This window comes from Labrus mixtus, chromosome 4 (genome assembly GCF_963584025.1).
Source record: "Labrus mixtus chromosome 4, fLabMix1.1, whole genome shotgun sequence".
NCBI classification, from domain to species: domain Eukaryota; kingdom Metazoa; phylum Chordata; class Actinopteri; order Labriformes; family Labridae; genus Labrus; species Labrus mixtus.
In genome coordinates, this window is record NC_083615.1 from 20,561,999 (window position 1) to 20,577,237 (window position 15,239).

A 15,239-nucleotide genomic window follows, 5' to 3' on the forward strand; every position below is an offset into this window, starting at 1 on the left:
AGAGAAAATTGAGACAAATACAAGTTTACAATGTGGTTGTTGGTTGCTTTTAATTGATCTGCGTTCTGTTTGTCCTCTCTCTTCATGTCTCTCCTTAAGGGTTCCTTTCTGGCGGTTCCTGATAACTGGGGCAGATCAGAACCAGGAGTTAAAAATGTGGTGCACCGTGTCTTGGACTTGTTTACAGACCATCAGGTTTTTACTCTCCTCCATTACTATGACTAAAAAAAAATCTTTAATGCCTCAGATGTGATGTTGTAGGATGATAACTGTAAAGCCTTATTAATATATTTTACAATCATATATTTTATATGAAAAATCATACGGCAAAGAAGTGATGGCTGGTCTGTATCCCTCTTCCCCTCTCACAATCATCTCACAGACCTCTGTGATCAGTTTCATACAGGATGATAACTTATCTCCAACATTATCCAAACATAACCTCCTCTGAGGCACGTAAGGTGTTCAGCTTATGTTACCATGGTGATCTACCCCAGTAAGCCACATTTTTAGCTGTTAGTACTGACAAATACCTGTTAACCCTGAATTAACATAATTATCAGAAAAGCATGGCACTTGTTGCCAGTGGTAACGGTCATTTCAAATACCTATATAGATAATCTGTTTATCGATGGTCTCAGTTGCTTTTACAAGTCATGTAATTCCATCACTATAGCCCCATTTCCACCAAGCGGTCCTGTTTGGTTCAGTACAGTTTGATACGTTAAACCCTGATCCCCTTTGTTTCCACAGCCAACCGTACACTTATTTAGTATGCAGAGTGTAGCTTGATGACGATTGCCGTGTCAGCTATGTAATAGCATGACATCACAGCAGCGTGACAGTGTAGCCCGTCAATAAATTATTTCTTTCAAAATTATTTTTATTGAAAGCTATCTTATTATTTGTTATTGGTGTTGGTGCAGCAGAATTGAAGATCATAATAGCTGTGTTTTTGTTTTCCTTCAGATTTTCCCCAGATCTGTTCAACTCATCAGTTCTGCCAGGTCTCAAGGCCAGTCTCGACCTCTCTGCTGAGTATCTCATCCTCACTGATGTCCAGAGGAAGGTCAGTTAATACCATGTGCTTTATTTGAGTAATGTTCACTGATATTTATGTTAACAAACTTTGCTTAAGAACCTGTTTCATTGTTTAAACATTTTTAAAAAAAATGTTCTACCCGTCACTTTCCCACTCAATTGACTTAGAGCATAATTCTGGAGATTAACACTAATAACTGAGATTGAAACTCAAACAGAGAATTTGGTTTAATTTGGTTTAAAAGGCAACCCTCTTGAATTTGGGATAGTCTGTCAGCAATTGGGGCATCATGCTTTTGATGGACTTGACTTGGGGTCTGGACCAAATCATTTCCTCTGCCCCACACATGGCCACACTGATCCTTGATTTCATTTATTGACAGGTTTTGTATGTAATGGAGCTGAGACAGGACCTAGAGAAAGGCAAGGCCACTTTCACAGCCGTGTCAGAGTTCCTGCTGACCCACCCTGTGCTTAGCTTCGGGGTCCGAGATGTTGCGCAAAGCCGATTGCGGCACACTGAGGTCCTCCCTGCAGAGGAGGAGAGTGAGAGCCTGACAACAGGTGCACATGTACAATTACACACATACACACTGCATCGAAAACACATCCAAGTCATTTTAAGTCTGTAGTCCTTTGAACATGTAAGCTTTTTTATTTTTTTATTTGCTTTGTCATGTAGATGTTCAAAGGGCCCCTTCACACTGGGGTATTTTTGAACATCCTTTCTTTATACACCATTTCATTTTGTGTGTGTGGTGTGCTTTTCCCTCCAGAGGGCATTCCTGGACCTACGGAGTCAAAGTCGGGAATCCAAATTAAACTCTACTGTGTTCACACCAAGTAAGTCCTCTCTGTGTCTGATGGCTCAAATAGAGCAAAGCCTAAAAGATCTTGTGTGAAACATCAAGATTTATTGGCAGCGTTACATTTTTTTCCACACAGCTAGCCACAGAAATGTTCATGTTAACAGTTTGGAGCAGCCACACAGCCTGTGTGAGCACACAGCTCAGGCACTGCTCACGCACTGCTAGAGAATAGGGGGCTCACCAATTTTTGATACAAGCTGAAAAGATTTTGTGGGTAGTAATATAAACACTTCAAGTTCAGTTTCAACAACTGCCTTCTTCTTTCATTTAATTTCAGATGTATGTTCAATCTAATATGAAGAAATCAAGAATCAAATTCAATAAAAAAAATCAATTTATCTTGTCTCCAAAATAAATAGAAAGGCAATGTTAACCAGTCTTAATGATTTGTCTTTTCAGGAGTCTGCAGGATGTCCAGATTTGGTTTCAGCCCAACTTGGATTACAGCTCCACTGTCTTCCTGCCTCATTCTGATTCTCAGGATGGCTTTGGTAAGTTAACTGGTTGGCTTAGTTTACAGCAACAAATTTTGGTTAGAATGGATGTTACTCTTTACTCTTACTTGTTAAGATGAACCTTATGTCCCTGAAACCAAACAAAGACAGAACTCGAATTACAAAGTAACTAGTTTCAATGTTGGGTTGAGTGTGGATGATACACCCAAACTTAAGACAGAACTTACACAGCTGATGCAACAGCCACTTTTCTTAACCCTGTCGTGTTAAGTACATGTTGATTAGGCTTGGGCGGTATCACTGTATTAAGGTATGCCAGGGTATTTCGAAATCCAGACTGTATGAATTTTAATACCGCTAAAAATACAAATGCCACTTTTTCTATTAAACTGAGGCACATATAATGTATTGAGGTGAATAGTTGTAGTGCACAGCATGCCCCAGCAGGGGTCAGGTTCTATGTAGACCCCTGTTACCGTGGCCACTATGACTGTACTGTCGACGGGACAAAAAGGGAGGTTGAGACAGAGGACAACATCAGATTGGAGGAGGGAGAGAGAGAGAGAGAGTGTAAAGAGAAGAGTGAGATCAGCAGGCCCCTAGGAAAAAGTCAACTATGGCAAGTCTACTGGCAAGGAGAGCGGTACTGAGACACGTCACTATTACCGAGCTGGCGAGAGCAGATCTGGTGGCATACCTGCCGAAGGATGTCATCAATACAGAGGCAAACCCACTTCAATGGTGGAAATTAAATAAAACGAGCTTGCCATTGTTGTTTGCCAGGGTGGCCCGTAAATATGTCTGCACCTGTACTTTAGGTGCAGCATCCGAGCGAATCTTCAGCACAGCTGGAAACACGGGCACCCTGCAACACTCCCAACTAAAACCGGACAAAGTAAAAAACCTTGATGATTAGAGTGTGCAATTGCGTTATGTTATTTGAAACAGAAGTTGTAGGTGTCCTTAATTGATGGAAAAACAAAATAGAAAAGAAATTAACTTATGACAACAGGACATTTAGCTATAGCAAAACCTAGGTCGGTAACCAGGTATTTATAACTGTGAATGTTATCGGTACAACAGAAGATTTATTTATTTATTTATTTTAACTACCGTCATATACCCTATACCACGGTATAATGGCAAGACGGTATGATTGTATAAAGAAATTTGATACCGCCCAAGTTTATTGTTGATACTACTCAACATGTTTCAATAGCATTTCGTCTTACCTCTTTCAATTCTCTGTGCCTCGCAGGGTTTTCAGAACATCTAACTGACCAGAGCTCTGACAAGGAATCAGACGGTGGCTCACAGACTGACCTGAGAAAGATCCCATCACTCCCCGCTCCTGCTGACTTCTTGTCAAACTCGGGTAACAGCAATGTGACAATGCACAAGCTGATGACTCCTGATGCCTTCATGACACCCAGCACTTCAGTAAGAAAACTTCAGAACTGTGCTTACTGTTACTCCATTTCTTTGTTCATAAACAAATAACATTGACTGTCTGGTTGATGTCTGAGTATCATTGTTTGGTATCTGTTAGAAAACTCAAGTGAAACAAATAACTTTTATTTTTTGTTGCCTAGCAAAATCCTGCCCTTTGGACACACATATTTAACTTTTAATACATAGGCTATACAAATGAAAGATCTGCTATATCAGTGCCTTTTTTTTTACCTCTCAGACAGCCATCAATTAAGCAGGTCCTTAGTTTTGTTCATGTAAACTAAATGGAACAGAGATGATAGTTAGATGAAAATCTTTAATACCAAACCCTCTTCTTTCTCATATGTACTGTATGTTCTTATGAGGTGATATCACAGCTATCTGAAAGTGGCTTTCATTTTGTTTAGTCTGGGAAATCATGTGATCTACTGGGAGATTAGAGCTGATTTTTGACTTTCACCCTCCAGGTACCAGCATCCCCCGGCAGCAGTGCGAGCAGTCTCACAATCGTGACGGCTATCAGCAGCAATTCTGACTCAACCAACAGGTTGGTAATCAGGCAAAGTGATAAGTTAGAAGCTGCATCTGATTATCACAAATGTAAACATTTCCTTATAATCTCCTGTATAGCTGGTCACATATGAACATGTAGCCCTGACTAGAATATGTCTATGTGAATGTCTGCAGAGCTATTGATGATGTCAGTCAGAGTTCTAACAGAGCTGATAACAACGGCAGCAATAGTCTGGCACTCTCAACCTCCGCCAACAGCCCAAAAGCTGCATCTGCTGTGCTGCTGCCTGGACTGGAGAATTTACAGGTAGGACCTGATACACTCTCCAAACTCAACTAGATATTAGATCTTCTTGTTTTCATAACTCTGATTATCTCCATTTTTAGGCTTTGGTTCCCCTTAGTGGTCCTATGGCATTTGACAGCCCTCAGGTTCTGGACTCTCCCCTCTTGCCACCTCTGGCCTCCCCGACCAGGGCTCGCTCCCCTGATGTCATCTCTTCAGCCTCAACAGTCATGTCACAGGACATGCCTGAGATTGCATCCCAGACGCTGCAGCTTCAGCGTGGACTAGTGTCCAGCTTGGAATCCTCACCTCTCTCGGCCCTACAGACAGACAGCATGGCCTCTGCTGCATCTGCCCTGCACCTACTCACCTCACCACGCACAGGCAACAATAACAGGTACCTTGATCAGAAGTGGTAATTATGTAATATTAGCAAATATTGTGCCTTCATGATCACAGTGAATAAAAATCAATTCCAGATATTAAGTACATTTACAAAATCCCCTGGAATTTAAGTTTACCAAAGTTCTAGGGGGATACCTTGCAAAAACACCAGCATTGACCTTTAAATGAACAAAACTGTCGTATGTTCTGTCTCAGCCTGTTGCCCCGCGAGCTTGGTGGTGGAGACGGGCCAGTGGGCGGGTTAATAGAGTCAGAACCAAGACTCAGCCACACTCCATCTCTACTCGAGAATGCTTTATCCCAGGAGAATGCTGCGGCTGGAGTAGGATCAGCAGATGGTAGTATAAGCCACACACCGTGGCCTGCCGCACCTGACATCACCAGGGAAACCAGAAACAGCCTCAGGGACAATGGTCTTGGAGACTGGTAAGAATTCTCCCATAACACAGAAAAACCATTAACAGCCACATGAAGGATTTTGGAATATTCTGAATCCAAAGTACAACTTGTAATCCTAATCATGTTGAGGCGAATGAGTAATTACAGATTATTGATGATGAACTTTGTTCTTTTTTAATACAATCTTTTATCATATAAAATATATTGAACTCCTGGAGTAAGACACACATTACCATAAACACATAGTTGCACAAGGCTTGCAAGCATGAAGTAGAACGATGGGTTGTTTATTGATACATTTTTCGATCTGTGTTTCTGATTAACACATTTGTTTGACATGTCCCCTGTGTTGTAGTTCAAGAGATCAAGAATCAAAAGACAGACATTTGAGCTCACCTTATCATCGACGCTCCTATCACCTCACACACAATGACAGTCTGGATGCCGGCCCTGAGCAGAGGTGAAACAAATGAAATTACCTTTTTTTGCACGTTTTGTTAATCAAATAAAACAAAACAAAAATGTTTTGATTTAATTAGCCTTCTCTTTTCCGTGAGTAAAGTGCTTTGTTCATGTACTAAGCGACATAACAATCTACAGAACACTACAGCTGTCTCATACTGTATATCTGTACGTTTCTGTGTTTGACCCAGTGACCCTGATGATGAGGTAGCCAGCTTTGCGTCATCCTCAGGGAATCGCTCTTCTCACAGACTTCCTGTTAAGGACTGGAAGAGCTCACCAAGAGGCTCGCCAAAACCAAAGAGGAAGACCAAGAAAGATGACAGGTTTGTCAGGAGTTTGTCACTAAGGCCTTATTGGGTCATATTGGCCATCCTTTGATTTGATTCAGTATAGTTTAAGTCCAGCTAAGGTAGTTCGGTCGGTAATTCATAATCCAGGCGAATAAATGTACTTGTAGATCTAGATATTTGTATTGATAGTTTTTAGTGTATTATTTGACTACAGCTTATTGACCAACTCCAAGACTTGGTACCATCAACAAATATAATATTGTAATGTTTTTTTTTTTTTTTAAATGTGTCTATAACTACAGACAAGGACATAATACATGATACATTCTTGCGTTATTATTTAGAGTATTATAGTCAAATTTATTGGCCTATTTTCTCTCCTCTCTGTTCAGTGAATCACCTAAGTCCAGGCAAATGGATTCTAGCCAGGTAAGAGGTTTACAACACGTCTCATTTTCGTAAGCTGTCTTTGTATCCATTAACTGATAAATGCAAGAAAACATTACGTGATCCATTGTGATTTTTTTCTGTTATTATTTTGAAAATATATCGCACCTACAATTACCCAGTTTATTTTAGGCTACGAGGAAACATCACATTTCTCAACAAAATGTCAGAAACTTAACGACAGCTTAATTGAATCAGAATCCGTTTTTATAGTCGTACATTTACACATGTGTTTTGGTGCAAAACCAGAATTGTCTTACTTCAATGATAACTTAACTTTCCCAATGTCTTCCTTGTTTACCTTTCTTCAATCATTCTCTAAACCTCCCCAAAGGTGAATGCAGAAGTACAGGACGAGTTATTGATGCTCCTGCGTGGCCAGCAAAGGGAGTTAACTGAACTGCGTGGACAAATTGAAGCAATGCAGAGCTCGATTATGGCCCAGGTAGAGCATGTCCTGACCACCCACCAGGAACAAGAACGTATCCTTCAGTCTGTTATTCCTCACGCAACTTTTGAAAGCCTTCTTCTTTTTCATTCTTAACACTTACATTTTTTTTCCTGCTAAAACTCTGCAACTTGTGTCTGCTGAACAACTGTGCTTCAAGTGTTAAGCAGTAGAGTAGCAACCTGGGTATTCTTCCTTGGTCACACAGCCTTAGGCCTGGATGTAACTTACAATCCTCAAGCTACCATGCATCATTCATATACAGCCAAAACTACTTTATCACATCTCTTATTTAATCCTAAAGAGTTGCATAAATGTTGGACTTGATGATTCTTTCTTATGAGCCTTGACCTTCCATGGGCTTAGAGCGCAGACTAGAGCGAGTTCTGGCAGAGAATCAGAATCATCAGCAGCAGCTTCAAGAACAACTCAGCCAGCACGTCAGCCATGCCCTCAGCTCAGCGCTGACCAACAGAATGGACAAAGTACTACGAGAGGAAATGAAGAAAACAGTCCCACAAAGTAAGTCAACACACACACAAAAGAATGTGATTGTCATCTAAATCAGCAACAAAAAAAAACTGAGTTAAAGGCAACAGAGGACAGAGAGTGAGCTGTTTGTGTAAGTTCAGCTAAACTTACCAGATGATGGTGGTATTGCACCATTTCACTCTCTTGCAGATACAGAGAACAATGATTCTCATGATAGCATTATTTTCAATGTTATTACAAGAGTACATTGTTTTTTTTTTTTCTTTCTTATTTTTGTTAGCAGTTATGGGTGTCAACTTTTGGGTACTAATGTGTTGCCAAATGAATAGTGCAGACACCACTGTGTTGGTTGTATTCATAAAAAAAAAAAAAAAAAGGTATTTAGATGGTATCGAAAATGAATCAAAGTATAAATCATTTTGACAAACTTTCTAAGCAATGCTTTCTGTTGCATGAATCACCCCAGTGTCACTTTTCTTAAGCATATTGTCTTTGACTTTCTCTAGACTAGCAAAAATACACTTGTAGAGAAAACGTTAATGTATAGACCCATTTCTATCTGTTGCATCCAAGGTTATTTCACAGTCTGCAACTTTAATCTGGTCCAGACTCCAGACTGTATACCTGAGCAAGATGTTTTTATTGTGCAAAGAGTTGCTCCTAGTGACAAAATCCTAAGATCTAATCATTATTAGAATCATGACATTTTCTAAGAATTTCCCAAGTAAGGACTGGATCCTTGTAAAGATCAAAGTTATTCACATAGCAGAGCTTTGTGTAACTGTGAGGAGTTTCTCAAGCTGATGAGAAAAATAGAGAAATGTTCTCCAAACACTGAATGAAGAATATTCAAAGTAGGTGAGGCGTGCATGGCGAGTCCCTCTAAATGTGGTTTACTCCCGACTGCATCTAATCACTGATTAAAGGCCCTTCACATGCTGGAGTAACTATCAGTATCTAATGCATTTCATTGTCTGTCCTTCCATGTATATTATCACTAAGAGAGCACCTTTTCCTCAATTTTGGATCAACCAATCACAGCTTCTGAAAAAATGTCATGTCTAGCAACGAGGTCAACCTACGGAAGCGTATTGCATTCATGTGGGGAATTTTTTTTTTTGCCTTGTTTCTTGTTATTACCATAATAATATAATTATATAACATTATATATATTATATTACATAATATACATTACATAATATAATAACAAGATCTTTATCTCGTTATAACGAGATAAAGATCCCGTTATTACGAGAAAAGACACACATTACAAAGCCTAAGAAGATACTAGAGGGTTAATGAAGTTTGCATTGTGGCAGACAGAGGAGAGAGGAAGATCAAAAGGCAACGATGACCAGGGTTATTAATTTGATTGTGTTTTATTTCCATCTTGGTTTACGGCATTTGGAAATATTATCACCTTTGAGTAATACAGATGGTATTCTCATGAGCTTATCGACCTAGCGCAGGCATCTGAAGGCGCTCAGACGGAAAGCAAAGCAGACTCTGACCTACTTGACATAGCAGGATCAGTTAAATAGATATGGTATGCTTCACCGATATAAAGTCATGCATCTGAATTGCATTCAAGCTGGCTTCGTGGTGTCTCAAGATACGCTTAGGCATTTACTGAAAATACTTTAACCCCATGAAAAACAACTGCGGTGCCGGAATCGCCTGCTACGGTGTTTATACTGAAATGTTGTAATGAGCTGCCAAGATGCCAACAAGATCTTTATCTCCTAATAACGGGATCTTTATCTTGTAATAACAAGAAACCAGGCAAAAAAGAAAAAAAAATCCCCACATGAATGCAATACGCTTCCGTACAACCACACGTCCTCATTAAGATAAAGGTTTCTGTCCCTTCCTCGCTCAGAGTTGCTCTAAGGAGAATGTTTCAAAATCACTCTGCTGCTATGACTCCTGGTTAGGAATTTTAAGGCTACATTTGGAGTTAACTAACTAGTTAACTCTTGAGAGTTATCTCAAAATTTAAACTTAACAGGATAGAGCAAATACATAGCCTGTCTTAGCAGCAGAGCTCAGGCGTGGTTTGAGCACTGCTGCGGTGCAATGCATCCACAGAGTAGGAGTCTGACATAGCTTTTTTGCAAGCCATGCATAGTTCTCTGCAGGAAAGGGGCATGTATGGATGATGTATGGATAGATATATTGTCACACTACCAGCAAATCACCCGTCATTATGGTTGGGTGGTTATATTTGTAGAAAATGTCACACAAAAAAAAGCAAAACTGTATGTATATATTTTTGGATTTCCGTCTGAACTTAATGTAAATAAAATAACATGAAATGACGTAAAATATTTTATTATTTCCATTATCAAAGACAAGTGCTACGAGATATGGATATATCAGCCCCGTGGCAGCACTGCAGCCTAAATGTTGCCTGTTTTGACAATGTAGCAGTGCAAGCCACATCAGTGCTGTGAGGCAGCCGTCATGCTCAAAGATACCTCATGCTTTGTATTCTCTTTTTGCTTTTTTAAACATAAGTACAACTGATTTTTTTCAACAGTTCTCTTTGCTTAGAATAAACTCCAAAATTAGCTTTCTTGGTGTTTTTGTTGTTTAGACATTTTTTTGGGAAAGCAATTTCATCCGCAGAGTAACTCATATTCAAGGTGATCACCATTGATATTGTCAGTTTATCATCACATATCCTTGCTGTAAACCTGAATGTTCATCAAGCCCTTATCTATCATTTGTATTCCAGTGCTCTCTTTTTGCCGACTACCTTAGGGATAAAAAGGATACTTGAAATACCTCAAAACTATTTATCGAGGTTCTTTTTTTATATTCTGAGGTTCTGGGTTGCTGCTGCACTAAATACTGTCTTAATGTAACTGCTGGCTGAAAAACTGAACAGCATTAACAGTTGCACAACATCTAATGTGGCTCAATTATTATAAAGCTGTTAGTCTCTGAACAGGGACCGTTTCTTTATTGCGAGATTAGATCAATGCATCCCTGATCTATGTCAGCTGTAAACATTAGCTCCTTTTAGATTGAGATTCTGCAACAGTGCCATAATGAAGTTCAGCCTTCATTACGCCTCTGTACTTAGACCTTGGGTCTGCAATGGCATCGTTTTTGTGTCCAAGTGTGTATTATACATTGTGTTATGGCACTGCCGGAGCACGAGAGGCACGACTTGTAAACACAGCAGGAGCTTCACATACACACTGAGGCATACACTCACACAAGCTCTGTTCTGCCCTGCCCTCTCCAAAAATATGCATTGCCCCAGTTTGCCAGTTTGGAACAACTTTGCGTGTGTGCTATGGCCTTATTGGCAGGCTCACTTTTAATAAATCTGGTCTACTTACTGTGATTTATTTTATTTTACTTACGTATTGTCTTATTAAAGTTATTGACATTATCTCGAATGAGCAATATGTAAGTCTGGCCTGTAGCGATTAAAATGGGTACTGAAGTCCAAATTCAAGACATTGGAGAGAGCTGTCTCCCCCGCCAACTCTTCACTAGAGCTGATGCAGACACCAACACGGGAGCTTCAGTGTTTAACCAGCTCTGAATTGGCTCTGAATTCCAAGAGCATCTCCAATATTTATCCTAGTTTAATAAATCTAAAATCTGCTGGAATCTAAACTTAGAAGCACATACTGGCAGCATTATTGTCAGAGAAGCCAGCACTTTAACATAGCATGTTTCCTTAATGTCTGATGATATAGTAAGGACCTTGTATGTTTGAATTCATTAAATATCTTACACATTGCTCCTTTAAGAAAAAGTTTTCGAAATAATAAAAGCAGCTGAGGTGCTCTGTCTGCTGTGACACTATAATCAAAGAGCCTTTTGAGACATATTTTCTTGCCTTTTCTCTCTTCAGCTCTAATGTGATGACACAATAGGTCCCTGTCTTTTTTTCTTTATTGCCTTGATCCCATGTCAGGGGAACGCTTGCTAATCTATTTTGCTCTTTCTTTCCTATTTTAAGCAATTTCTAAGAGTCTGGAGCCAGTGACCGGTCAGCTTAGCAATACAATTGCTGCTAAGCTCACTGCTGTGGAGGTCAGCCTAAAGGAAAATGTTAGCAAGGTGGTCAAATCCAAGGTAAGTGGCTGGCTTGTGAGTCTGTCCTTCGCTAAACACAAACCATCACATACCCTGAATGTATCTACTTCTTGTTTATAGAACACAACAGATGCAATTGGTCGAGCTGCAGCTGAAGCCATGCAGGGGCCCATACAGGCCGCCTATAAAGACGCCTTCCAGAGCATCGTGCTGCCTGTCTTTGAAAGAGGTTGCCAGTCCATGTTTCAACAAATCAACGACAGCTTCAAACAAGGCACACAAGAATGTAAGCTAATCAATATTTTTTTGGTTTAATGTCTGTGTCCAGACACAGAGGTTTTGAATAGTAATCCTGATTCTTTTCCTCTGATCGATATTCGTTGTTAAGATACTTTGATTTGGTATTTTCATCACCTTTGTGGTTTCCTGTCTTTAGCCCTGCAATCAGGGTCTTTTTATCTGAAAGTCTTGTGAAATAACTATCTCTTTAAAAATGTTAGGGAAAGCTTTGTCAATGATTCCCTTTCAGACTGAGCTAGTTAAAAGAATCAGCTAGTTCAGTAGAATCTTTTCTGAGGTTGTGGCCATGCCTACAACTGGAAGCAGACAGCCAGAAGTTTTAAAAGTTTGACTAAGGCTGACAGAGTATGTACAGGTTGTTGTAGCTAATTTAGATGCAAGAATGCATCTCTTGGCATGTGTGCTCTTGCAAGTTTTGCTCAAATTTAAATTTGATTAATCATCAAATTGGTTTGCTGTTGGTTGGCAAAATATGACTATTCTATGTTCAACATTAAATTGTTGGGTTGATAGGCTTAGCTAAATAGGCTACTTTGTAAACCTTGAATTTGCTCAGGTGTACAGTAAATCTATCCAATCCCTATAAATAACCTTGGAGGACCCAACTGAATTCATAATTTACATTGGCAGCCCACCGTTAATGTGTTTCAGGCATGACTGTAACTCCACTAAAAGTCAGTTTTTAATTGTGGATTGGTCCTCCATCTCATGTGAGAACATTTGTGTATTAAACTACTATCAGAGCCCAAAGAATGTGCCATTGATGTGTTGTGAGAATGCAAATTAGTTTGGATTCTAATGAGCAGGCAGTGATATCAGTGTTTGAATGTGTGGACAGCTGAATGTTGACATGTGATAGATACATGCACTACATTACACTACAGTGTAAAGAGCTTATAGTAGTCAAAAGACTAAAATGGCAAATAAAGAGTAATTTCTGTCCATTTACCTTTTATTTTCATTAATTATTCTGTTTCCATCCACCGAGCTGGGTGGTTAAGACAAAATAAGGCAAACCAGAAGCCTTCAAAACATAATGAGCTGCTAGTTTTTTGTTTTTTCCGACCATATTTCGGTTTTACAGTGATACGTGTTTCCTATTGTTATGGCACAATGTAGTAAAGCCACAGAGCTCTTTGACATTAAGAGAGATTTATAAAGTAGTTTTTGTGTTTCAGAGCTTCCTTGCTGGTTGGCAAATCAGTGGGATTGTCATTACAGCAGCCCTTCCTTTTTCTTTTAGATTGCTTAATTTAGTTTTCAAGGTATTTATGATAGGTGTGTGTGATGGGGGAGACCTGAATTGTTTCTCTTTTTTTTGCTGACTTTCATTTTTATAGACATCCAACAGCTTGAGAGCCATATGAAGAGCAGAAAGCAGAGAGAGCAGGAGACAAGAGACCCTGTGATTGGCCAACTCCAGCAGATGATGGATAGCTTCCAAAGCTCCAATGATCAGCTGACCAATAACATCACAGCTAACGTCCGGGCAGAGGTCCAGCACCAGACCCAGATGATGGTGGGAAAGTATGTACAACTGCAACTACTACATTTTCAGCAAGATTTTTTTAAATAAAATGTTTCTGCATAGAAAGTTTTGAGGGGCCTGTCTCCGCCAAATTTCATAATGCCCATAGCCCCAAGTCTTGACAGGTGTTCTGATGAAAAGCACTGTTTTTTCCAAGGAGAGTTCTTTGTGAATTCCTCATTTGTAACTGAAATAACGAAATTAAACCCAATGTGGTGGCTGTGCTGTATCATAGTAAGTCCAATGAAAACGTGCTGCCAAAACTGCCTAAGAAGACGAAAAGTGACAAGAGAAGGAGTAAAAGGTTTTCGGCAGCAAATGTAATACGCAAATCTTTGATACATCATTGAACCGTTCGAGAGATCGTTTGTATGAGACAGCTATCATCATTTTTCATTGCAAAAAGAGCCTTCAGACTGCAGTGTAGATAATCACTTCACTTAGGCCCCTTGTCCACCTAGCTTTTTTTTCTGAGCGGCAGCAACTTTCTTCAATTGTTTTCAATGAGGAGAGAGCGTTTGCAGCTGCAGGCCTGGAGAAAAAGTGCAGCGCCCAGCGTCTTTTTCCCCGAGTGCAGCCGCTCCGAACTATCAAGTTGAAACTTTTTCTACTTCTCAGAAAGACGATGTTGACATCACCGGCGCTCTTTTCAAAATGTATAATATTTCATGTAATTTTGGCACCTACAGATTGTGTCTTGTACACACATCCTCCTTGCTCCGTGTCTGATCGGGAACTAAACAATCTCAAATAAAAAAACAAGCAGTAAAAAGTAACGGCGCAGTGTCGATCAGCAGCATTTGTCAACAGACTGTTGTCATAGAGACAGGATGGATGTGCAGCGCTGTGGTTGTTTCACATTATAGACCCCGGCACAGGTCAGAGTACACTTGACCCCAAAGTTCCATTTCATTTGATCAGTGTGAACACAAGCGTACCGTACTCGATTACCGTCCCTGAGTCCGCTTGGAGAGGTGGTTAAAGGCATGATTCATGTGTACCCGAGTATGGTCCGTACTAGTCGGGGGGGGAGGAAATGGGAGAGAGCAATTGTGGTGGGTCACAGTACGAAACCATCGTACCAAATATGAAAAAGACCAAAGTCTCTCTCTTTACCAGCAGGACTGTTAAAAACGTTTGATTATTGTTATTTAATATTCATTGCCCTCACAAATTCATATAATACATTTCTTGTAAAAAGTGTTTGGTTTAGCCAGTACACACTATACACATGCAGGTACAGTAGGTCGTCATGGTAAGGAGGGTATGACCTCCACCTCATTTTGAGCCAAGAAAAACCCTCTACTACTATTATTATTATTATTATTATTGTTATTGTTATTATAATGGTGTTCACATTTAAACAGAATTGAAGCTCCCCTGAAGATTTTTTATATATTGTCCCATTTCAACTGTCCTTACCCTTGATTAAGCTACATGTACATATTTTCCTTAATATGATCGAGCTTTAAGTAGACTACACATTATGTCACTGCTTTCATCAAAGTAACAGATTTAATTCTAAACTTAATTTAAAATACCTCAACATTTCCCCCACTTAGATGAATTGTAATGATCAATTAAAAAAATAATCATGCTGTTACTGTTTCTTGCCGTGATTGATTTGATGTATGGATTGACACAGCAAGCAGATATTTAGAATTAAAGATATGCATATCAGCAGATGCCTGTGCCAGAAGCCCTGGCCTTATTCACTGTCTATTGAACAGATGCATAATGGATTGGAGAGTAGAAAGTGGCAAAGCTTAATCCTGGGGCTAATGTAAGAA

At 39.6% G+C, this 15,239-nt stretch overlaps 1 protein-coding gene across 2 annotated transcripts in view; it reads left to right on the forward strand.

The window, feature by feature from the left end:
- The window catches only part of edc4 (enhancer of mRNA decapping 4), a 28,418-nt gene that overhangs the window by 7,035 nt on the left and 6,144 nt on the right, over positions 1–15,239 (forward strand). For both annotated transcript variants that reach the window (XM_061036281.1, XM_061036282.1), the window contains exons 10-27: positions 100–195; positions 970–1,069; positions 1,425–1,605; positions 1,818–1,884; positions 2,310–2,401; positions 3,624–3,805; positions 4,285–4,364; positions 4,505–4,637; positions 4,718–5,013; positions 5,217–5,447; positions 5,776–5,880; positions 6,074–6,208; positions 6,568–6,604; positions 6,957–7,104; positions 7,437–7,592; positions 11,545–11,660; positions 11,742–11,907; positions 13,262–13,448. In XM_061036281.1, coding sequence (XP_060892264.1) covers positions 100–195; positions 970–1,069; positions 1,425–1,605; positions 1,818–1,884; positions 2,310–2,401; positions 3,624–3,805; positions 4,285–4,364; positions 4,505–4,637; positions 4,718–5,013; positions 5,217–5,447; positions 5,776–5,880; positions 6,074–6,208; positions 6,568–6,604; positions 6,957–7,104; positions 7,437–7,592; positions 11,545–11,660; positions 11,742–11,907; positions 13,262–13,448 — 2,508 coding nt within the window. The remainder of the gene's footprint in view (positions 1–99; positions 196–969; positions 1,070–1,424; positions 1,606–1,817; positions 1,885–2,309; positions 2,402–3,623; positions 3,806–4,284; positions 4,365–4,504; positions 4,638–4,717; positions 5,014–5,216; positions 5,448–5,775; positions 5,881–6,073; positions 6,209–6,567; positions 6,605–6,956; positions 7,105–7,436; positions 7,593–11,544; positions 11,661–11,741; positions 11,908–13,261; positions 13,449–15,239) is intronic.